General features: G+C 42.4%; 1 protein-coding gene across 1 annotated transcript in view; it reads right to left on the bottom strand.

The window, feature by feature from the left end:
• The window catches only part of KHDRBS3 (KH RNA binding domain containing, signal transduction associated 3), a 443,659-nt gene that overhangs the window by 227,801 nt on the left and 190,511 nt on the right, over window positions 1-25,347 (bottom strand). Inside the window, exon 6 of the mRNA XM_030219492.1 lies at window positions 17,492-17,681. Coding sequence (XP_030075352.1) covers window positions 17,492-17,681 — 190 coding nt within the window. The remainder of the gene's footprint in view (window positions 1-17,491; window positions 17,682-25,347) is intronic.

The following is a 25,347-nucleotide window of genomic DNA, read 5'->3' as shown; positions in this document are numbered from 1 at the left end:
TGCAGTGACGTCAGTGTCCTCAGAACGTTGAGGGAGCATTTTAGTATAGTAGATAAGCACTCTACTAATCTAAAGGAGTATGGCAAGTCTTCATATTTGTCTTCTTGAATCAGAGAACACTTTTCTATAGATTATCAGGTGTACTGGAAAGGGAAAAAATTGAAAGGACAAAAAAATTGAACTCCTATACTTACACCAACCTACTGTAGTGTAGTTCCAAAATGATCCTAAAGTTTCTGGACTTCTTTATAATTAGAAAATAGATTATAAAAAATCTCTATTTGTCTTTGCTTCACTGGTACAGATATTCTTACGAGTTGGGAATCTGTAAGAATGCTATAGCTCCACCACCACCACCTTTAAGTAGAAATCTTAAGATCATTAAAATGTTCATTGGGCTCGAGAGCTCTTTTGAGGTATCTCTTTAGAATGTTATTTAGGATCCAATATTGCAATGGATTTTTTCAAAATTTGTAAGTTTGCAGCCTCCTTCTTATTTTCTGAAGTAGAATGGTCTGGAAGTCATAAATAAGAGCAGCAAATGGCAAATAATGCACACTGGGTCCACTTATTTTGCTCAGTATCATCTACCAGCTCTCAAAATTTCACTGGTTGTGGCCATTATGCTTCTCTACCTTCCGTTATCTGCCTATACTAATGCTATCTATCAGCTCTCAGCCACAAAATTATGACTTTAGAAGACCACTCTTCCTAGCTGTGAAGTACACCTAAGTAATCCCACAGTATATGTCAGAAAAAAAGACAACTTCCACCAACTTTCTGCCCACATCTGGAGATGGTGCAGGACTATAAATATTTTTAAATAAATAAAATATCTGTGTATAAATATTTTTAAAATTTGTAGTTTGTTGATTGATCCTCCCTCTCTATCCTGATCTGTTACAAGGGCCTACTTTTCACAGTGGAGGTGAAGGAAGCTATTAGAGCTAAAAGGAAATCCTTCAGAAGGAGGAACTGAAAATAATAAGAAACAGAATAAGGAATGTCAAGTCTTTTTAACGTATTTATAAATGATCTAGAGATGGAAGAAACTAGTGAGGTAATTAAATTTGCTGAAGATACAGTTATTCAAAGTTGTTAAATCGCAAGAGGATTGTGAAAAATTACAAGAGAATCTTATGAGACTGGGCATCTAAATGACAGATGACATTTAATGTGAGCAAGTGCAAAGTGATGCATGTCGGAAAGAGGAACCCAAATTATACCTATGTGAGGCAAGGTTCCACATTAGGAGACACCAACCAGGAAAGGGATCTTGGCATCGTCGTTGATGATACGTTGAAACACTCTGCTTAGTGTGTGGCGGCAGCTAAGAAAGCAAATAGAATGTTATGTATTATTAGGAAAGGAATAGAAAACAAAAATGAGAATGTTATAACAGTGGCGTAGCCAGACTGCCAATTTTGGATGGGCCTGAACCCAAAGTGGGTGGGCACAAAATTTTCTCTCTACCCCCCTCCCCCAGCAAAATTTAGTCACGCTAATCAGATGCATTTGTCACACAGGGTAAAGTGCTGCTTTTCAGTGCATCAGATTTCAGAAAATTTATTTAATAGCCTAACACCCTTTTCAGTGAGCTTTCAGAGGCCAAAACCTCCTGCCTCAGGTCAGTATAATGCTGTTACGGTATCCTCGCCTGACCTAAGGAAGGAAGTATTAGTCTCTGAAACTTCATTAACACAGGTACCATATTACTTTATCCTAAATTAAAAATAAAATTATTTTCTTTACCTTTCTTGTATGGCCATTTACTTTTTCTCATTGTGTCGCTCCCAGTCTCTAGATTCTGCTTTCCTTCGTTTTCGCTTAACTCTTCTGCCACGGTTTCCTGGCCATTTCTCATTTTTCTCTCCCTTTTCTTTGCTTTCTTCAATATTTTTCTGCCTCTCTCTCTCTCTCTCTGTCCTGATTTAATTCATTCTTACTATCCATTCTTTAATTTCCTTCATCTACTTATGGCTTTTCATCTTTTTCTCACCCTTGTTCTCCCCATGCCCCTTCCTCTTATTCTCCAGTCTTTCACTACTCTCCTTTTCCATCCAGCAGCTCTCTTCTTTCTCTCCCCATCCTTCCAGTCTCCCCTCTCTCGCCTCATCCTTCCAGTAGTCTCCCCTCTTTCTTTCTGCATCCTTCCGTCCAGTGTCACCTCTTTCTCCCTACCCTTCCATCCAGCGTCTTCCCTCTTTCTCTCCCCATCCTTCCATCCATCTACCCTCTCTCCTGATCCTTCCATCTAATGTCTCTCTCCCTTTTTCTAACCAGTGTCTCTGTATCACTCTACCCTTTTCTGTTCAGTGTCCCTTCCCTCTCCACATCCTTCCAGTCTCTCCCCTTTCTCTCTGCATCCTTCTAGTCTCTCCCCTTTCTCTCCCCATCCTTCCATCCAGTCTCTCTCCACATCCATCCATTTTCCCTCTTTCTCTCCCCATCCTTCCATCTATTTTCCCTCTTTCTCCCCATCCTTCCATGTTTTCCCTCTTTCTCTGCCATCCTTCCATGTTTTCCCTCATTCTCTGCCATCCTTCCATCTGTTTTCCCTCTTTTCTCCCCATCCTTCCATGTTTTCCCTCTTTCTCCCCATCCTTCCATGTTTTCCCTCATTCTCTGCCATCCTTCCATCTGTTTTCCCTCTTTTTCTCCCCATCCTTCCATCTGTTTTCCCTCTTTTTCTCCCCATCCTTCCATGTTTTCCCTCTTTTCTTCGACGAGGCCCGCCCTGCATGCCAGCGCCAGCCCCAGCTCCCATTGCCAGCCACTGCTGCTTTTCCTGTTGAGCAGCAGGGCCGGCGCTACAAAAAGAAGAAGCGCTAACGGCGCTAAGGACGAAAAATGTAAAAAAAAAAAAGCGCGGCACCGGCAGGCACTGTCTAGGCAACCTTGAGGCATTGGCTGCTGGCTCGCAGGCTCCTCCCCTCAGTGACGTAGGAGACGGGAGGAGCCTGCGAGCCAGCAGCCAATGCCTCAAGGCTGCCTAGACAGTGCCTGCCGGTGCCGTGCTTTTTTTTTTTTTTTTTTTTTTTTTAACATTTTTCGTCCTTAGCGTCGTTAGCGCTTCTTCTTTTTGTAGCGCCGGCCCTGCTGCTCAACAGGAAAAGCAGCAGTGGCCGGCAATGGGTGCTGGGGCTGGCGCTGGGCGGGCCTGGGCTGAAATTGGGTGGGCCTGGGCCCAGCCAGGCCCACCCGTACCTACGCCCCTGTGCTATAATGCCTTTGTATCGCTCCATGGTGCGACCACACCTCGAATACTGTGTTCAATTCTGGTCACTACTTGTCAAAAAAGATACAGTGGAATTAAAAAAGGTACAGAGAAGGGCGACAAAAATGATAAAGGGGATGGGACAACATCCCTACGAGGAAAGGCTGAAGCAGCTAGGGCTCTTCAGCTTGGAGAAAAGGCAGCTGAAGAGAGATATGATAGAGGTCTATAAAATAATGAGTGGAGTGGAACGGGTAGATGTGAATCAATTGTTTACTCCTTCCAAAAATACTAGGACTAGGGGGCATACAATGAAGCTACAACACAGTAAATTTAAAATGACATCGGAGAAAAGTTTTCTTCACTCAGTGTGTAATTACTCTGGAATTCGTTGCCAGAGAATGTAGTAAGAGTAGTCAGCTTAGCGGGGTTTAAAAAAAAGGTTTGGATGTCTTTCTAAAGGAAAAGTCCATAGATCATTATTAAAATGAACTTGGGGAAAATCCACTGCATATTTCTAGAATAAGCAGCATAAAATGTATTGCACTTTTCTGGGATCTTGCCAGGTACTTGTGACCTGGATTGGCCACCGTTAGAAATGGGATGCTGGGCTTGATGGACCTTCGGTCTGTTCCAGTATGGCAATACTTATGCACTTGAGTGACAGCTGAGGACTGGCTGAAGGGAAGCATGTTAGATACGGACTGGTGGACGGTCCTTGAACTTTCTGGACATTAAACAAGGGTCTATACAGCCAAAAGTTTGGAAAACCCAGTTGCAGATAACGCATACCATTATACAATTTTACTGTGAATGCATAATAAAAGTCATATGTGATCAAAGCAGCTGCAAAAAATCAACATCGATAACGGAGAACTTGGAAACAACCTGTTTAACATTTGAAATAGATCATTTAACATTCTTTTTTTATGAAAATGGTTTTGTTTTGGTCTGCAAAAAGAGGATTAAGCCGAAGTCAAATTCAAATGTAAAACAGATACAGATAACAGAATTGCTATAGGAAAGACAATATTATGGGTTGAGAATGTACAGTACTTAAAATATAAATAAAGAGCAAAATAGCCCTTCATTCTTTCCTGGACAAATTCAATAATGCTGTTTTAATACTTAAATGAAGACATAAACAGACCTTCTCTCAGGAAACAGATGCTTGAAAAACAATTCTTATACTTCAGAGAGTTAAAAAACAAAGTCAGGTAATTACAATATATTAGAAGTATACAGAACCCTATCAAGTAATTCCTTATCTGTTATATTCTTCAAATATTTCTCTATCCAACTGTCTTCCTTTTTAAATTAATTCAACATATATCTTTTATTGTATGCCACTGTAATCAAAGACATGTAGTAACAACATGGTGGAATAGCAGCATAGTGGTTAAAGCAGCAGGTTGAGAACTAGGACAGCCAGGGTAGAAATCCCACTGACACACTTTGTAACCTTGGGCAAATCTTAGTAACCCTCTATTACCTCAAGTATAAACTTAAATTATAAGCCCTCTAGGGACAGGGAAATAATTGCTGTATCTAAATGTAACTTGCCTTAAACTAATACTGAAAAGGTGTGTGCTAAATCCTACATAAATAAGTATGAGTATACATTTGATATACTGCCTTTCTGAGGTAAAACCAAAGTGGTTTACATTTTATATACAAGTATATATTCTCTGTCCCTAGTGGGCTCACAGTTTCACAGGTACAATAAAGTATGATCTGTGCAATTGAGGAGCATAGGTGACATCACCAGAGACCACTGGAGAAACTACTCCAGCTTAGTGATACAAAAAAAAACAAAAAACTTTTGAGCCACCTCACTCTGTATGTATGCTATTTCCTGCCTGTTGCTGTCATACGGAGCCATCTCAGTCTAGTTATTACTAAGAGTATAATACAAACGTCTCTAGCTATAGACTGCCTTTAACAGAAAAAAGGGGAATAAAAAATGAGGCACTACAACAAGCAGACACCAACAATGTGGTAGCATTCTTTATGAATAACAAACATGAGATTCTTAAATTTTTCCCAAATAACATTTTAATTTTGCTTCAGGATTATTTCAAGGATTGCGAGGGGGGGAGGGGGTGGTGGTGCTCGAATGCAGTTGCTAAATGGATTTATAGGAAATGTGCTTTGCAGACTTATTGATTTATTATCAAAATTTGAAGCTCCATGACATTGTACTACGATTTAAATTCAATTGCCATCATGTCTAATCAAAAGCCGAAGACTGAGGTGGTGTTTGGCATGTGCTCTGTTTAAACCAGATCCTCCCTTCACCCGGCAAAGCTTTTGATAAAGATGGTATCAGTAATCCAACAGTGGTTACAAACAAGCTTCATAATATTGCTGTTCTTACTGAGAACAATGCTGCAATCAAGACAATTGTCCCCAATATGGAAATTCAGCTTACTGAAGCAGAGGGCTCCATTAGTAACCTGGAAGACCCATAAAATGGCACTAGAGCTACTGACTGTCCTTGAGATGCTGGTAATCGAAATAGAAGAAATAATCTTTCAACTAGAAGTACTGGAGGGCAACAAAGGGACCAACAATAGACAACTTATAGATTTCATTCCAAGTCTACTCAAGCTACAATTTTAACAGGCCATTCAAAATTGAAAGTGCTCATAGAGTACCAATGAAGCAAGATTCAAGCTTGAAGTTACAGTGCCTATTTGTGATAAAAAGAATTCTCTGTTTTCCTCAAGTAAGCATAAATCAAAACCAGCTCTGCAGTGGACAGGTAAAGTACAGCGAAGATACTTACCTGTAGCAGGTATTCTCCGAGTACAGCAGGCTGATTGTTCTCACATGTGGCTCAACGTCCGCGTCAGCCCAGGAATCGGCATTATGCAAGCAAAATATAAAAAAAGTTTTGCCAGAGTCTTCTGGCGCGTGCAGCATGAACCGCGCAGGCGTGGACCGATTTCCCGCCCTTCCTGTGAATGCGTTCCTTAGCTAAATCAAAAAGCATAAAAAGAAACAACAACTCCAAAGGAAAGGTAGGCGGGTTTGTGAGAACAATTAACCTGCTGTCCTCGGAGAATACCTGCTACAGGTAAGTATCATCGCTTTCTCCAAGGACAAGGCTGCTTGTTCTCACATGTGGGGTATCCCTAGCAACCAGGCTCACTCAAAACAGTGAACACTGGTCAATTGGGACTCGCAACGGCGAGGACATAACTTAGATTGACCTGAAACCATAAACAACTAACTGAGAGTGCAGCCTGGAACACAACAAAAATGGGTCTGGGGGGGTGGAGTTGGATTCTAAACCCAGAACAGATTCTGCAGCACTGACTGCCCAAACCGACTGTCGCATCAGGTATCCTGCTGAAGGCAGTAGTGAGATGTGAATGTGTGGACTGATGACCATGTTGCAGCCTTGCAAATCTGGAGGCTGACTTTAAGTGAGCCACTGACGCAGCCATGGCTCTAACATTGTGAGCCGTGACATGGCCCTCTAGAGTCAACCCAGCTTGGGCATGTGAAGGAAATGCAATCTGCTAGCCAATTTGAGATTGTGCGTTTTCCGATGGCGACTCCCCTCCTGTTGGGATCGAAAGAAACAAACAGCTGGGCGGACTGTCTAAAGGGCTTTGTCCGCTCCACGTAAAAGGCCAATGCTCTCTTGCAGTCCAAGGTGTGCAAACTGCTTTCATCAAGGCGGGTACGAGGACGGGGAAAGAATGTTGGAAATTGACTGGTTCAGATGGAACTCCGACACCACCTTTGGCAGGAACTTAGGGTGAGTGTGGATGACTACTCTGTTGTGAAGAAATTTGATACAAGTTGCATGTACTAAGGCCTGGAATTAAGTGGCTCAAAAGGAGCTTTCATCAGTTGGGTGAGAACGAAGTTGAGATCTCATGACACTGGTGGAGGTTTGAAAGGGGGCTTTAACAAAAGCAAACCTCTCATGAAGCAAACAACTAAAGGCTGTCCAGAGAAAGGCTTACCCTCTACACGGCAATGATAAGCACTAATCGCACTAAGATGAACACTTACGGAGTTGGTCTTGAGACCAGACTCTGACAAGTGTAGAAGGTATTCAAGCAGGGTCTGTGTAGGACAAGAAAGAGGATTCTAGGGCCTTGCCGTCACACCAGACGGAAAACCTCCTCCATTTGAAAAAGTAACACTTCTTCGTGGAATCTTTTCTGGAAGCAAGCAAGACTCGGGAGACACCCTCTGAAAGACCCAAGCAGGCGAATAATAAGCTCTTAACATCCAGGCCGTGAGAGTCAGAGACTGGAGGCTGGGATGCAGAAGCGACCCATCGTTCAGTGTGATGAAGGTTGGAAAACACTCCAATCTCCACAGTTCTTCGGAGAACAACTCCAGAAGAAGAGGGAACCAGATCTGATGCGGCCAGAAGGGTGCAATCAGGATCATGGTTCTGCAGTCCTGCTTGAGTTTCAGCAAAGTCTTCCCTACTAGAGGTATGGGAGGATACCCATACAGAAGGCTTGTTCCCCAATGTAGGAGAAAGGCATCTGACGCTAGTCTGATGGGACCTTGTGATTGATCTGAGCGGCAAAAAGATCCACCGAGGGGGTGCCCCATGCTCGGAAGAAATTGCGGACTACGCCCATGTTCAGTGATCACTCGTAAGGTTGCATTATCCTGCTCAACCAGTCGGCCAGACTGTTGTTTACGCCTGTCAGATAAGTGGCTTGGAGAAAACATGCCGTGACAGCGAGCCCAAAGCCACATCTGGACGGCTTCCTGACACAGAGGGTGAGATCCGGTGCCCCCCCTGCTTGTTGGTGTAAAACATGGTAACCTGATTGTCTGTCTGAATTAAGATTACTCGGTTGGGCAGCCGATCTCTGAAAGTCTTTAGAGAGTGTTCCAGAACGCTCTTAATTTCAGGAGGTTGATCTGCAGGCCTCTTTCATGAAAGGACCAGTCTCCCTGAGTGTGGAGCCCATCTACATGAGCCCCCCCACCCCAGGAGAGATGTATCCATTGTCAGCACTTTTCGTGGCTGAGGAACTTGGAATGGTCGTCCCATGGTCAAATTGGATCGAATCGTCCCCCGCAGCTTGAAACCACTGGGAAGCTAGGGTCCATTGAGCTGATCTCATATGTAGGCGTGCCATGGGCGTTACATGAACTGTGGAAGCCATGTGCCCAGAAGTCTCAACATCTGCCGAGCCGTGACCTGCTGAGACGCTCGAACCATGGACACCAGGGACAGAAGGTTGTCCGCCCTTGCCTCGGGAAGATAAGCTCGAGCTGTCTGAGTGTTCAGCAGAGCTCCAATGAATTCCAATTTTTGGACTGGGGTGAGATGGGACTTGGGATAATTGATGACGAACCCCAGTAGCTACAGCACCCGAATACTCATTCGCATGACTCCAGAGCACCTTCCTTGGAGGTGCTCTTCACCAGCCAATCGTCGAGATAAGGAAACGCATGCACTCCCAGCCTGCGTAGTGACGCTGTGACTACAGCTAGGCATTTGTTAAACACTCTGGGCGCAGACACCAGGCCAAAAGGCAGTACTGTGTTTCCAGCCAAAATCGAAGATACACATCTCAATACTTCCAGCTCACAGGTAGTGTGTAAGTATCCTTTAAGTCCAGAGAGCATAGCCAATCATTTTCCTAAATCATGGGAAGAAGGGTGCCCAGGGAAACCATCCTGAAGTTTTCTCGAAAAAGATATTTGTTCAGGGCCCTTAATTCTAGGATGGGACACATCCCCCCTGTTTTCATTTGCACAAGGAAGTACCTGGAATAGAATCCCAGCCCTTCTTCCCCTGGTGGAACGGGTTCGAACACTTGGGCCTATAGAAGGGCGGAAAGTTCCTCTGCAAGTACCTGCATGTGCTGGGAGCTGTAGGCCTGAGCTCCCGGTGGGCAATTTGGAGGTTTGGATTCCAGATTGAGGGTGTATCCTAACCGGACAATTTGAAGAACCCACCAGTCGGAGGTTATAAGAGACCACCTTTGGTGAAAAAAAAAATTAACCTCCCTCCAACTGGCAAGTCATCCAGTACGGACACGTTTACAGAGGCTATGCTGAACTGCAGCCAGTCAAAAGCCCGTCCCTTGCTTTTGCTGGGGAGCCGCAGTGGCCTTAGGCGCACACTATTGACAAGAACGAGCGCGCTGGGACTGAGCCTGGGCAGGCTGCCGAGAAGCAGGAGTAGTAGCAGAAGACGCCCGGTGGGAGAGAGAATCCATAGCATCATTGTGCTTCTTGATCTGGTCAACTAGATCCTCTACTTTCTCACCAAAAAGGTTATCCCCCCCGGCAAGGAACATCCGCCATCCGCTGCTGGACCGAATGATCCAGGTCAGAAACACGCAGCCATGAGCATCACTACAAATGCACTCAGTCTGCTGCCCCTCACTACCTTTCTACCCTCATCTCCCCTTACGTTCCCGCCCGTAACCTCCGTTCACAGGACAAATCCCTCCTCTCAGTACCCTTCTCCACCACCGCCAACTCCAGGCTCCACTCATTCTGCCTCGCCTCACCCTATGCTTGGAACAACCTTCCTGAGCCCATACGCCAAGCCCCCTCCCTGCCCATCTTCAAGTCTTTGCTTAAAACCCATCTCTTCAATGTTGCATTCGGCACCTAACTCCTACCGTTCAGCAAATCCAGACGGCCCCAATTTGACTGCCCCTATCGGACTGATCGTTCACTTGTCTTTTAGATTGTAAGCTCTTTCAGCAGGGACTGTCCCTCTATGTTAAATTGTACAGCGCTGCGTAACCCTAGTAGCGCTTTAGAAATGTCAAGTAGTAGTAGTAGGCAGCGATCCTGGATGCTACATCAGAAGTGTTGAACGTACCCCTGGCCAGGAATTTTCGACACGCCTTCTGCTGCCTGACCACCTGGCGAAAAGGCTCGGTCTGCTCCAGAGGGAGTGTATCAACCAAGCTGGACAGTTGCCTCACCGAGTTACGCAAGTGGATGCTCGTGAAGAGCTGGTAGGATTGAATTTTGGCGGCGAGCATAGCGGTCTGATACGTTTTCCTCCCAAAAGAATCAAGAGTGCTAGCTTCTCTGCCTGGGGGCGCCAAGGCATAGTCCCTAGTACTCTTGGCTCTCTTGAGGGTGGAGTCCACCACCATGGAATTGTGAGGTAACTGAGACCTCATCAATCCAGGTTCACTGTAGATCCGATACTGGGATTCAGTTTTCTTAGGGATCATAGGACCAGACAGAGGGAACGACCAGTTCCGCATAAGGACTTATGTAGAGGAGCCATCACAGCCTCTCTAGGTGGAGAAAGATAATCCAGCATCTCAGCCCTGGGCTCATCCTGAACGTCCATAGGGAAAGGAATAGCCGTAGCCATTTCCTGGATAAAAGATGTAAAGGACAGACTCTCCGGTGGAGATAGTCTCCTTTCTGGTGGAGGGGAAGGGTCAGAGGGAATCCCAAAGGACTCGTCAGAAGAAAAGGACCTGGGGTCTTCCTCTGATTCCCACGAACGCTCCTCTTCAGTATCGGATAAGACTTCCCTCAGGGCACTCTGAGACTGAGCTTGCCTCGACACCGAGGAACAATGTCCTCGATGACGATGTCGAGAAGTCGATGCCTGCCTAAGACTGCGGTGAAGCTTCCTCCAACGACGTCGAAGGGGAGTCAACCCGGGTGGCAGCTGACGTCGATGCCGCAGGTGGCACAGAGGCCGGGGACCTCTCCACAGGGGAAGGGGCAGACGCAGCCACAGCTGGCGGTACGGAAGGCACAAGCAACCCCTGACACCGAAGCAGACTGTTGTAGCAATCCCTCTGGAAGCAGGGCCCGGATGTGTTCGTCGAGAGCCGTCATCGGAAAAGGCTGTGGGGTCAGTGGAGCAGTCGGTGGCACAATCTGTCGAGGCTCAGAAGGAGGTATCAGGCTGCCACGAGAGCGATGCATCGGCACCTCCTGTATAGAGGGGGAGCAGTCCTCTCGACACCAACGCTTCTCGGGTGCCGACTCTCTCGACGCCCCGGACCCATGTGTCGAAGGAGAACGATGACGGTGCTTCTTAGCCTTCGCTTGACACCTGTCATCGAGACTCATCGGTACCGATGAGGAAGATGTGGAATCCTCATGTCTCCTCGGGGCTAGGTCCGATGAAGGTCGATCCCGGGGGACCTGCATAACAGGAGGCCTCGAGGCAGGTGGAGACTCACTCGACGCCTCACTGCTCCCAGCATGTGGTGGTCTCGGGGCAGCCATTACCTCTCCTCCCGACGTTGATGATCCTATCGATGTCGACGCCGACAACCTCAGTGCCGATGTCGAAGTCAAAGGACCGGACTGAGCCCCAAAAAAGCTTTTCTCGTTGGGCTTCTCGAGACGCTTGTGTCCGTTTCTTCATACGAAGACACAGACTACAAGCGGCTGGGCTACAGTCGGGCACAAGGCACTGGATACACCAGGCATGGGTATCGGTACCTGAGATGGTCCGGTTGCACCGAGTACAACGTTTGAAGCCACTGGGTGTCCTCGATGACATGGATGGAAAAACGACTTTGGCGAAATCAAACGGTGTGATCGTGCCAAAAAAGAGAAGGGCACAAAAAGGGAGAAGGCCGGCCGCATTGAAAAAGAAAGTAAATTTAAAAACAGGTCAAAAACTAAAAGAAACTACGGGTAATATATATACTAGCCGTTAAGCCCGTAAAAACAGGCAAGTATTGCAGTCCTCCTCTCTCCCCTGGCCTCACCCCGTCCACTGATCCTCCCCCCCCCCCCCCCCCCATATCCAGCAACCCTCCTCTTTCCCTTGGCCTCCCCCCTCCCCCCATGTCCAGCAACCCTCCTCTCTGCCGTGCTCTCACTCCATGTCCAGCAACCATGCCCTCTCCCCCCATGTCCAGCTACCCTCCTCGCCGCCGCTCCTTCCCCCCTCCGTGCCCCCTGCACTGACCTGACAGCGTCTCTCACCTCTGTGTGAAAGCGTTACAGGCAGCAGATCGCTCTGCTGCTGCCTGCAGCGCTTCCACACGGAGGTGAGAGGCGCTGTCAGGTCAGTGCAGGGGGCCCGATATGAAGGGGGGGCACGGGAGCGGCGGCGGGGAGTGGAGGTTGGTTTGCGCGATGTTCGTTTCCAGGCGTCTGAGAGTCCAACTCCGTTTCCCTCTCTGTTCTGCCCTCTGATGTCATGACATCTTGACGCGAGGGCGGGATAGAGAGGGAAGTCTGCACTGCGCATTTGCAGATGAGTCGGTCACTTGCCGTTTATATGTTTGATTTTTTTTTTTTTTTAATGACAAAGAAGTCATCAGACTCTAGTTCCTGGGCCCAAAAAACGAGGAGATTGGAAAAAAGTCTGTTACCTCGTCACAGACGAAAAAGAACTAAGGGGCACGCTACGCGATGGGCGGGAAGTTGTCCGTGCATGAGCGGTGCGTGTGATTCATGCGCCAGAAGACTCTGGGCAAAACTTTTTATTTTTGCTTCAAAAATTTGCTCCATTTCCTGCGCTGACGCGGACGTCGACCCACATGTGAGAACAAGCAGCCTGCTTGTCCTCAGAGAAAGAAAAGTAGCTTGCTAGTTTTCTTTGTAGAACAGGCTTAAAATAAGCAACGTAACCAGTGCATCTAGTGGGCTCCCTTTATATCATTATTTTAAATATACATTAGATATGAAAGTGAACATCAGATAACAGTCAAGAAATATGATTTACAAAATAAAGATATAGACAATGAAAGGTCAGTTATTACAGCCAGGGGAAACAGAAGCATTTGTTCCAGCTCACCTTACATGTTGCAACCAAGAATGGTAAATTATCCAGCATGTGGCTGGCTGGCAGATAAAACCACTGTGATGCCATTACAATAAAAAGGCAGCTATTTCGTTTTCACATCTCAGTAGGCATTATTCTGATAATGGTATATGGCATATGAATGACAGTCAAATGACGTGCGAGTATAAGTGGACCTATTTACCAAGGATTTTACTCTGTTCATGAGAACAGAAAAATTCCTAAGCATCCATCTTTCCTACAAAGTTGAACAACAAAATGCTCTCTCAGAAGTTAAGATGGGGAGGACAATTTTCAAAACCATTTACCTAGAGAAACATCTCTGGGTATATCTAGCAATAATCAAGACTATAGAGAAAGTAGAAGCAAACTCCAAAAGTTGTTTGTACTTGCAGATAACTTACAAGGGTAAAATACAGTTTCAGGAACCAAAAGGATCCATTAGTGCAGAGGTTTTAAGCCCAGTCGTCGGGGCACACCTCAGGGTTTTCAGGATATCCCCACTGAATTCAATGCTTCGTTCACATTAACTGCAATATGTTTTATATATTACTTAGTTTTTATTCATTATCCAGATTTTGACACATATCATTTCCATACCATATTAGCACATACTCTTAACTTGACTCATACCTCACTCTCTCTCATTCATACTACATTCGATCTTCAGAGTTAGCAAAATAGCTAATACAAATTACAATCTTGAAGTGTATCAAGGAGTCTGCACAAAACTGGGATTATTATGATCCCTTAATATAACATAATCTGTTGAACATACCCATGCCCCCTCGACATGGGTCCCTCCAGGCCCAATTAATCCGGTTATAAGTACGTTTCAACAGTGGGTGTTAAAAGAAGTGTCCAAGCAAGAAAAAAATCAAAAAAAGCACAATGGTAACATGAACAGAGAAATGTGTAAGGCTTTACAACAATTACAACAGGACAATTCAATAGTGATTAACCGGGCCGATAAGGGTGGCACGGTCATAGTACAAGATCGAGAAAAATATGATAATGAGCCAGTCAGCTGGCCGAAACTAATTTCTATTACCTCACAATCCAACCAAAGAGTATAGTCAAGAAGTAATATTAATGTTAAAACAAGCTAAGCAGGAGGGTATTCTTTCTGATAAAGAATATAAATATTTACATCAGCAATATCCAACAGTTCCTCGAATACATTTATTCATAAAATTCATAAAAATCTACAGAGACCGCCGGGCCGCCCCATAGTAAATGGAAAGGCTCTCTCACAATACTTAGATTATCATTTAGCAACAGAAGTTCAGAAATCCCCATCTTATGTTAAAGATTCTAAAGATATGATTATGCAATTACAGCATTTGAAAATTCCACAAGAAACTTCAGTGTTGATGATAACACTAGATGTCAATGCATTTGTACACGAACATTCCACAAGAAGAGGCATTAGTAGTTATTAATAGCTACTTATCTAAGACGGATTTTTCATTGGCCAAAAGAAATTTGTTAAATCATATGGCTAGATTAGTAATTAAAAAGAATTATTTCAGATTTCAACAAAGGTTATTTTTACAGACAAAGGGGGTTGCCATGGGGGCCATGGTAGCCTGTCTTTATATGTCTATATTTGAAGAAAAATACATATACAATACCGTATTCAATTCATCCATATTGTTTTGGAGAAGGTACATCGACGATGTACTTTTGATATGGAAAGGCAGTCACAAAGAGTTACAGACATTTCTTACGTATTTAAATAACATGGATCATAACATTACATTTTCTAGCCAAGGAGGGGGCACAGAGGTCTGTTTTTTGGACATTTCAATCAGATTTGAGGAGAGTAGGTTTGTCACACAGGGGTATAGGAAGCCAACCGATCGTAAAACTTTACTCCAATATCAAAGTCACCATCCCCTATCTTTGAAAAACAGCATTCCCGTGGTGCAATTTTTAAGAATACGCAGGTTATGTTCAGAAAAATCTGGGTTTATGGAACAAGCTTTTGATATGGAGAAAAGTTTTTTACAAAGGGGTCACCCCAAAAATATAGTGAGAAAAGCTTTCAAAAGGGCGCACAATGCGCAAAGAGAATGCCTGTTGACAGATGTTGAACCAATAAGAGGGACACAAACTCCCATCACATGTGTTTTACCAAATGAGCCAAGAATTTTTGCTCCTTGATACACTTCAGGATTGTAATTTGTATTAGCTATTTTGCTAACTCTGAAGTGAGTGAGGTATGAGTCAAGTTAAGAGTATGTGCTAATATGGTACGGAAATGATATGTGTCAAAATCTAGATAATGAATAAAAACTAAGTAATATATAAAATGTATTGCAGTTAATGTAAAGGAAGTAATAGAATCTGCAATTTAAATTACGAGAGCTCACTTGGGTATAGTCACTGAATTCAATGGAGATATCCTGAAAATCCCGACTTGCTGGGTGTGCCCCGAGGACTGGGTTGAAAACCTCTGCATTAGCCTTTTTTAGAGTGTACTTTTTTTCTTTCAACACAAAAATCAAATCTACTTGTTTCAAGTTTATTTAGAATTTAATATGCTGCTTATTTGCAGGCCACCTGAGTGATGTACAATACAAATAAAATGTAAATAAAAATATAGTAAAAGTAAATAAAAATGACAGATGAAATGAAGTCCATCATATACAGAACAGAAGAAGTTATACTCTGATGTTCAAGACCAGGCCCCCCTTCTGCCTCATTTGGCAATTCACAGTCATACTCAGATAGAATAACATTTAGAAAAGAAAATAGATTTTAAGAGAAGCTCTAAATTCTGGATAAGATGGCTCTAGACATATATTAAGAAATGCCTTCCAAAATGAGGGATCCATAACACTGAAAATAGAACTTTGTATATATTTTCAAGGCAAATATGTTTGAAGGACCAAATCACCAACAGATTCTGATGTGTAGATCAAAGAGTTCTAGCCAAACAATAAGGAAACAGTAAACAAAACAGAAATAGTGGGAACCTTGCATAGTAGATCTTATGTCCTAAACGTTAGGATCTTTAAAAAACTAATCTATACGAGATGGGTAGCTAGTGTTCACTCCAGAACAGTTGTGTAACATGGTCAAATCTACAAGCACCAGTGATGAGCTTAACCAAAGGCATCAGAATGGGAATGGAAAGCAAAGCAAAGAACCCACCATGCCAGTTCATACAATAAAACCCATTTGAGCTCGTTGGAACCGCAATCATTAAAGACTGTATTTAACTTGTCCTCTAAGCAGTTAACATCCAGTCAAATAACTTTATTACAATTGGGGTTATCATATGTCCCAGCCACACAATATGATTTGTTTTTGAATAGATCTCATCTTCAAACATTTTTTTGGAAATTAAGATTACAATTCTTTTGGGGACAGAATTCAGATACAGGAGAACCTACATTTGAGCAACAATATTGAAGAATTCAATCTACTTGGATGCCACCTGGCCCAATTGATCCGGCAATAGATGTATTTCAAAAATTTGTAATAAAAGATATTGAGAAAATGGAGAGTAAAATGAGCAAACATTATAACAACTTAAAGGCTCAGCAAATAGTATTAAAACCTTTACAGCAAGATGATACTATAATTATTTCTTGGGCAGATAAGGAAAAATAAACAAATCAGGACAATCATAATCAGAAGAGAGCAAGCTATAGGCACCAGCGTTGTGGCAGCATCCACAAAACTTTGTTAATGTAGTGGATCCACAAACATAATTATGACAGATATTTTACAAAACACTTAAGAGGGAAACAGTAAGAAAATGTACCTAGAGCAAGAACCTGAATACAGTCTTTTTTCCCTTTCTGGCCTAAGAATGCTCCCAAGCCAGTCTATGTTTTGCTGCTGTTGAGCGCTGCATTTATTTTCACCCAGATAAGGAAAGCAATTTTGTATACAGGTAATTTGCTTCTGCAAATCACCCTTCCCAAATATGGTTTTATAATGAAAAAGAAAATATGATGAAAACACCACGTTTTTCAATGATGTAAAATGATACATTTTACTAGTAATCACAAGCCCTCCAAGTCTATAAAAAGCACTAAAAATTGCAAGCACAAATTTGGGTGTGTACCTAATTTGCATGTGCACTTTAATTGAATGAGCTAATAAGCACCAATAATTGACTTTTTAACAAGCAATTATTGGCACTAATTAGAATTAAAATTATGTGCCTAAATTTTATGCACGAGTCAAAAAAGGGGGGGCACGGAAATGGGAAAATCAGGGGTGTTCCTTTCAGTTACACATGTAACTATAGAATAAGGTGGGATCTGCGCCTAATTTAAGTGCGCGCAGATGAATCATGTTTCCATTGGTGTAAATTGGCTTTGCCTAAATGTAGTCGTAGTTCCTGGGTGTAAGTGCTATTCTATAAACGGCGCCTAACTTTAAGCGTAGTTTATAGAATAGCGCTGAGCAGGGGGTTTTTTGGAGCTGATTTCTTAGGCACCAAATATAGAATTTAGTCCAAACTAATGACACTTCCCTTATTAGTTATAAGAGAGTTTACTTACATAGTCTCCATATGGTGTCTGGGTTGGAGGTGGTGGCCGGTAACCTGCTGGCGGAGGTGCACCTCTTGCTCGAGGGGTTAGAATTCCACGACCACGTGTTACAGGTCCTCTTGTGGGTGGTACTCCTCCTCTGGAAGCTGATGCCCCTCGTGGTGTACCTGCTGGTGGAGGCGGCACTCCTCCACGGCCCCTAAGAGAAAAAAAAAAAAAAAGAATCTCTTTAAGTTGTCTGTTTTTTTCCCTTTATGTACTTTGAATCTACAGCTATATTATGTTTAGTTACTGGTTCTGTCTGCATAAGAATGTGACACAAAACCAACTTGAAAACACTATATTTTAATTTATTTTAACAGTCTCATTAACTGCTTCTCCAGCTCAAATCAACTGTCTAAACCTGGTCACCAATGAGAGCCTGGAAGACTGAGCATCAAAACTGGCAGATTAAATTTAAAATGGACAACTGCAAAGTGATGCACATTGGCAAGAACAACCCAAATTATATCTATATGATACTAGATTCCACATTAGGGTCACCACTCAAGAATGAAATCTGCAGTGGTGGCCAAAAAAGCAAATAAAATGTTAGGAATTATTAGGAAAGAAATAAAGAATAAAACAAAGAACCGGCTAGAGGACACACCATGAAATTACAGAGTAATAATTTTAAGACTCATAGGAGAAAATGTATTCTTTTCACTTAATGACAGTGAACAGTTCCCGAGCTTAATAGTTAAGCTCTTATTGCTCGAAGATGTGGTAAAATCAGTTAGCACAGCTGGGTTTAAAAATGGATTGGATAAGTTCCTGGAGGTAAAGTCCATAAGCCAGTGGTTCCCAAACTTTTTCGGTTCACGGTACCCTTCATGTCCGAGCAATTTATTGTGCCCCCCCCTCCCAGCGACAACGAACTCCGCCCCTCTGGCCACACAGTTCTCCATCTTTTTCTCTGCATAAATATAAGTGCTAGGATGTCCCTATAACCAGCCCCTCCAAATGACACACTGATTGCGATTTATAACAAATTACTACTCTACCTATGAAAAGTTATTCCATTATTGTACTTCCTCTGTGTACATCTGTATGCTACACAAGCTGGGATGTTTGAAAATACAAGTGTGATTAAATAAAAATGCTCCAGCAATAAAGTACAACGTGGATGCTGCAGCTGATAGTTTGGTTTCCTAGGTTTGTTTGTTTCTTCATCCTGTCTCCTGTTTTCATCCAACCTCCTTGGCAGCAAAAACGAATCCCAAAGGCCGTCTATTGTGTCCCCTGTAGCTGCGACAAAAAAAAAAAAAAACACAAGGCCACAGCAGAAGACCAGCAGAACTGGCAACACATACTTGAAGGCTGCAGAAGCCCTGCGCTTTTTTTTGTTTGTTATTGTTGTTTTGCCGCCACTGCTGTCTGCAGTAGTGGTTCAGGTGGTGGCAGAAGGGAGATCAGGATTTTTCAGGTGGTGGCGAAAGGGAGGTCGGGATTTGCCACGGAATGGGAACCGCTGCCATAAGCTGTTAAGACAGAGCCAGGGAAAGCCACTACTTATGCATGGAGCCTTGCTACTTCTTGGGATTCTGCCAAGAACTTGTGACCTGACTTGGCCATGGCTGAAAGCAGAATACTGAGTTAAATAGGCCTTTAGTCTGACCCAATATGACAATGTCTTATGTTATATAATAAAACTGTAAACATTCATGAGGAACTGTCAGCAGATAATGTGTTAATTGTGGAGTCCTGACTTACTAGAACGGAAGGCCCAGTCCAGGTGATGGTTTACCCCCAATGATATATTACTTATCATATTTATTTATTTATTTATTTATTTTATTGCATTTGTATCCCACATTCTCCCACCTATTTGCAGGCTCAATGTGGCTTACATGGATTTGTTGACATAATCATAACAAGATATCAGATAAAATTCATAATGTGTAGCGATCAGGTAGGGAGGAGGGAAGAAGGAGGGAGTGATTAGGATAGTTGTATAAGGTGAGCTTTCATAATGAAAGGGAGAATGAAATACATAGTAACATAGTAAGTGATGACGGATAAAAACCTGAATGGTCCATCCAGTCTGCCCAACAGTCACATTCATTCTCAATGAACATGATAGTATATACTTGATCATAGTCTTTCTTTGCTGTTTCTGGAGTGGAGTAGCCTAATGGTTAGTACAGTGGTCTTTGATCCTGGCAACCTGGGTTCAATTCCCACTGCAGCTTCTTGTGATCTTGGGCAAGTCACTTAACCCTCCATTGCCCCAGGTACAAAAAACTTAGATTGTGAGCCCCCTAGGGACAGAGAAAGTATCTGTGTATAATGTGTGCAGCGCTGCATACGTCTAGTAGCGCTATAGAAATGATCAGTAGTAGTAATAATAATAATAGACAAAGACCGTAGAAGTCCGCCCGGCTTTGTCCTTGTGTTCCAACTACTGGAGTTGCCATCAAAGCCCACTCTTGTCATTTGCGGAACACAGACATCTGTCCAGCACTGTCCTCACGTTCTAAATTACTGGCGTTTTGGTCAAAGCTCTCTCCAGGCCATCCTAATCCTAAGTGCTGGGTTTGCGGTTATTTTTATAGATGTTCTCCCTCACCAGCTTTTGGAACTGAATCAAATGATGGGTTGGGAACATCTGTTTAAGCCGGTATCCAGGATTCCTCTGACTGTACTGCTTATTTGCCAATTAGCAAGGAACACTGCCTACAATTTGGAAAATTTAAAGCCTTTAGTTATCTCTGTTCTTAGAATATTTCCATGAGTGCATTTTAATGACTTCTTGCATGTGGAAGCTCAGAATTGTAATCATTGTAATATATTTGGCTTTGTGCAAAGCACTTTGTCTGCCACACACAGAGCAGGTAATACCACAAATTTCCAGTTACAACTGATGGCAACTATAAAGACCCATTGCTCATCTTAGGCTGTCCCCACTGATATAGTCAAACCATTAATTTTTAAATGTTTATATTTTAAGTCTTTGCTGATTCACAGTGAACAACTTAGGATGTTACAAAGAAGCACGCCTAAGGTATCTAATTTTATTAAAGACTAGTAGAAAAGGCCCGTTTCAGGCAGGAAGGAAATGGGCGCTAGCAAGGTTCCCCCCTACCCCAGTTCCAGACCCATCGCTTTCCCGCCCCGCCCCACGTTCCAAAGCCCACCTCCCTCCCTCCGAATTGGAACTCCCCCCTCAGAGTTCCTGACCCCACTGTCGCGACCCTCTCGAGCCCGCCTTCCCGCCGCCAAACCTCCGTAGCCTCCGTCGCATACCTGGCCACCTGTGTCCGTAACTTTCTGGGTCTCCGAAGCCTCAGCTGACGTCACGATGCATTACGCCGAAGCGTAATGCATCGTGACATCAGCTGAGGCTTCGGAGACCCAGAAAGTTACGGACACAGGCAGCCAGGTTTTAGAATGTTGGAGGTGTATTTTATTATATAGGATATCTCTCGGAGTAAAAGGAGGGCATCTCAAACTCTGGATGTTCAAATTAATTCTTGGTAATCAGCCTTAACACTTTTGATGAAATACCCACCTTGTTGTCAAAAAGGCAACAATGGAGGAAACCTAACCTTTGGTATCCTACAAGAAGCAGATAGGTGGGATCTCATAGTTAAAGTTTTTAATATTATCTAAAATGAGGACTTTATATAGGTACATCAGCAATTTCTGACAGATTGGTTATCCTCAGGGAGTTAGAATTAATGGAGAATGTGGCTGAAATTTTGCTTTGTAGATATTTCTCAGAAATACTCTCTCAAACAGGTTGAGAGAATAACTATTTCTAAATTACATTATATTCCTGGAAAAATTTTGTTATCTGCAAAGACGGGAATAACTTTGAAGGTATTGCTAAAGAGAATAATATTGATCTATATGCTGCTTTGTTTCTTTTCTTTTAGAAAATTTATCGATCATAGATCAGTGAGCTATCCTTGTAGTCAATTTCATTTCAGAGTTAAAGAACACGATTTTGAATTCTTACTTTAAACATTAAAAAAAATCATCTTGTGACCATAAGATACAGTTATCTGATGTAGCACAAGCTACACAACAGAGGAGGAAAGCTTTTTTTGCAGATGAAAGGTTGTGTTTTGGCCCTGGGGTCAACTTTTATTTAAAATGTCACTGCAAGTGTATTATTACCTTCAACAGAGACAAGGTTGTGTTTTTTTGACCCTTGTCAAGATGAAAAATAGAGCTAAGCGATACTTTTTTTCAGCACTAATCTTTTGGCACCATTTATAGAATTTGGTCCTAAACGCGTTGTTAATAGGCTTCCACACAAATGTGTTAAAGGTTTTGTTATATTTTTCTTGTTAACATGCGCTAAACTGTGCATTAGTTGAAACAAGAGCTTTTACTGCCTCCTAAATAGCGTATGACCTGCAAAAAAAAAAAAAAGTGAGAAAGCCCTCAAGACGTGCCATGCAAAATTTGCGGTTATCCAATGGTAAAATCCCACATTAAAACACATTAACTGCAAATCTGAGTGCACTTTAGTAAAATGGCTCCTTTTTTATTTTAAGTCTTACCACCTGAGTGGCATAGGTGTAGATAATAAACAGAGTCATGCACCCTGGAGTAGAGTCAAAGGGCAAAGGCCATAAATCATGAGGCCCAGGAACTTATGATCTGATATGATATCCTTACAGGCAAACAGGCCTGGGAAAGGAGGAAGCATAAACAAACATGAGAATGTGGTCTAGCAGGTGAGGGAAACCAGTTTTGAAAAAAAGACCAGATGATCCCGCGTAAGATAACTTGCTGAAGCCTTGTAAATCATTGTTAAATACAAGTGTATAAAAATAGCTGTTTCAGTTCAGTACGATGGAGTGACACATACAGAGAGCATATGTATGCAGTAGTTCTACCTTCCCATGAGAAAATATTAATTGTACTGTTGCAGGAATTGATGCATGAATTACCCCTATTGTTAGCAGAATCTGTGGTACTTCAGGAGTCAAACAGCACACACCAGAGTGAGAGAGAAATCTTCTTTATTTGCCAGCAAACATAGTAGGACATCAGCATTAAGTCTCTTCTTCTCTCTCTCTCAGCTCTCTGGATGTTATGGCTTCTGTCTCAGCTGCTTCTCTTCTTCTGCTGTCTGTCTTCCTTCAGCTCTCTTTCTTCTGTCTGTTCCTTCTGACGTAAGCTGCTTCTACTCCCTCTTAAATACAGTTCTAACCTCTAGCCCCCCTTACTTTCCAGATGGTAAAGAATAGATTGGTTACCTTGCCTCAGCCAATCATTACTTTAAAAATATCAGTTACATAGGTTTAATATTTCTCAAACTGACCTATGACCTGGGGCCTCTCACACTAGACAATTTGGCTCCCAGTCTCTTACATTTTCATTATGATTAATTTCTCATATTCCTAGTCAACTCCATACTAACTGCTAACTGAACTCTGGCATTCATTAAGGGGTCAAGGGCCAGTCTTACTTAATAGCATACAGCTATAGTTTGTTATTACTTTCAGGACCATTCCTACATTTACCTATAATTAATCAAGACTTTTCTTGACCCTTTTCACCTATCAGCTCCATACATTAAACCAGCCAGAACTGCAGAAAACTCAAACCATATGCTGACCTTTTCACTGCAGCCCTACTCAGAACGTAAGGCAAAGAGTTGAACAAACATTAGATTTAAAAAGGTATTCTACATATTAACTACCCAGAATACACATATTCTAAAATAAGCAGAATCAGTATCCCTTATAAGACATATTCTAAATATCAGGAATATCTACATATTAAGCACTTCTAAAATCTAATTCTTTTCTTCTAACTAAACAGCATTTCAGCCTAATCCTTTTAAATTGCCTGCAATATGCCTGGCTCATAATGGTATACAGATGTGCCAGCATTTAGCAATCCATCACTCACAAAGGGTGAAAGAAGTTGCTCTCTCTGACCTTTCTACCCTTTAGCTTGGCAAACGTAAAATTTCTAAATAATCTAAACCAGATGACATTCCTCCATCACTTGCAGAACTGAAAAAGTTGAATTCAAGCACCAAGCTTTTAAACACCAATTAATATGGCTTCTTATATATGTATAATTATGCCCATGCTGCCTCAGTACCTATACTTATCAATAGAAATCAAACAAAATAAAACATGGAAAAAAATAAGATACCACCTTTTTTATTGGACATAACTTAATACATTTCTTGATTAGCTTTCGAAGGTTGCCCTTCTTCGTCAGATCAGAAATAAGCAAATGTGTTAGCAGATAGTATATATAAGAGAAACATCAAAGCATTACTTTGACAGTCTGACAGAGTGGGAGGGTGGGGGTATGCATGGGGACATCAAAGCATTTCATTGATATTCTAACAGGATGGGTGTTGGTAGGTGTGAGGAGGGTAATAAACAGAGAAATACAGCTTTATGGTTTGTAATGGGTTAGAAAACCCAGATCCTTATTAAGTCCTGTTTGTTGGGTGTCAAAATATGCAATCATTCTTATTTCAAAGGTCTTACGTTCCATTACAAACCATAAAGCTGTATTTCTCTGTTTATTTCTCTGTTTATTACCCTTCTCTCACCTACCAACACCCATCCTATTAGAATATCAACGAAATGCTTTGATGTCCCCATGCTTACCCCCACCCTCCCACTCTGTCAGACTGTCAAAGTAATGCTTTGATGTTTCTCTTATATATACTATCTGCTAACACATTTGCTTATTTCCGATCTGACGAAGGAGGGCAACCTTCGAAAGCTAATCAAAAAATGTATTAAGTTATGTCCAATAAAAAAGGTATCATCTTATTTTTTTTCCATGTTGTATTTTGTTTGATTTCTATTGATAACCTTTAAGAGTGGACTAACACGGCTACCACATCTCTCTATCTATACTTAGTAAATAAATAAATTACTTTTCTCATAAGCAGCAGCCTCGGATAACTGGTATATGAAGATTTGGAGAGGTGGTAAAAAGACCTAAGCATTTACACTGAATTAATTCACAGGTCACGCAGTAAATAAATGCTGCTCCCTTTAAGGCAGGATGTAAATAAGATATGCTCTCTTAATTAAGAAGTTATCACCACTTACTGATTAGCAGGCAACTGGCTAGAGATGTAGGGGCTCTGCTGGAAGCTATCATCTTTCTCTTTATAAGTCCTGTAGGTTGTACCTGGAAATCTTTTGAAATCCTGCTAGGTGATAAGTATCCTTTTCCTTTGATCTAGATGTTACCTGTACCATAGAGATTATGAAAAGGGCACCTGAGGCACCTGATTATTACAGCAAAGCTGCTCAGGTATCTAATTCTCCTTTTCCTGTGATCTGTTGGCTGCAGAGGTTCCCCAATTCCTCTGCAGTTCACAAGCTAGCAACTTATTAGACTCCAGTACTTGACCCCTCTCACTTACTGTAATGTCTTATTTGTGCTAATCTGGGTAACCTAGCAAGGCTAAATACTTGTCCCTGAGTCTTACATTTGTCACAAGTTTGACAAGAATGTCTCCCTCACAGACTATGGGTCAGAGGAAGGAGAGATGACCGAAGACATTGCCACTGGGCAGAATATCCATTATATAATCACCAAAACCTTCCCCTTAGCTAGAAATTGGTCCTCCCAATATTCTACTAGTTTCTGTTTCTACAAGCTTCCATCCCTTTCTGAAAAAGTACTGTGACTTTCTGGCAGGTGTTAGGAAGCATAGAGTTCAACCAAAGGCCACAACCTGCCTGAATGCAGATCTAGTAGCAGTAATGAGAATTCAGTGAAGACTTATTAGCGCTGAATTCCTCAGGCTGTAATACAAGTTAATATAAAAGTTACTGCAGGATATATAGGCAAATGCATATAAAACAACTTCTTACTCCTAC

This window comes from Microcaecilia unicolor, chromosome 1, assembly GCF_901765095.1.
Source record: "Microcaecilia unicolor chromosome 1, aMicUni1.1, whole genome shotgun sequence".
NCBI lineage: Eukaryota > Metazoa > Chordata > Amphibia > Gymnophiona > Siphonopidae > Microcaecilia > Microcaecilia unicolor.
This window is presented reverse-complemented; position numbering and strand designations above follow the sequence as displayed.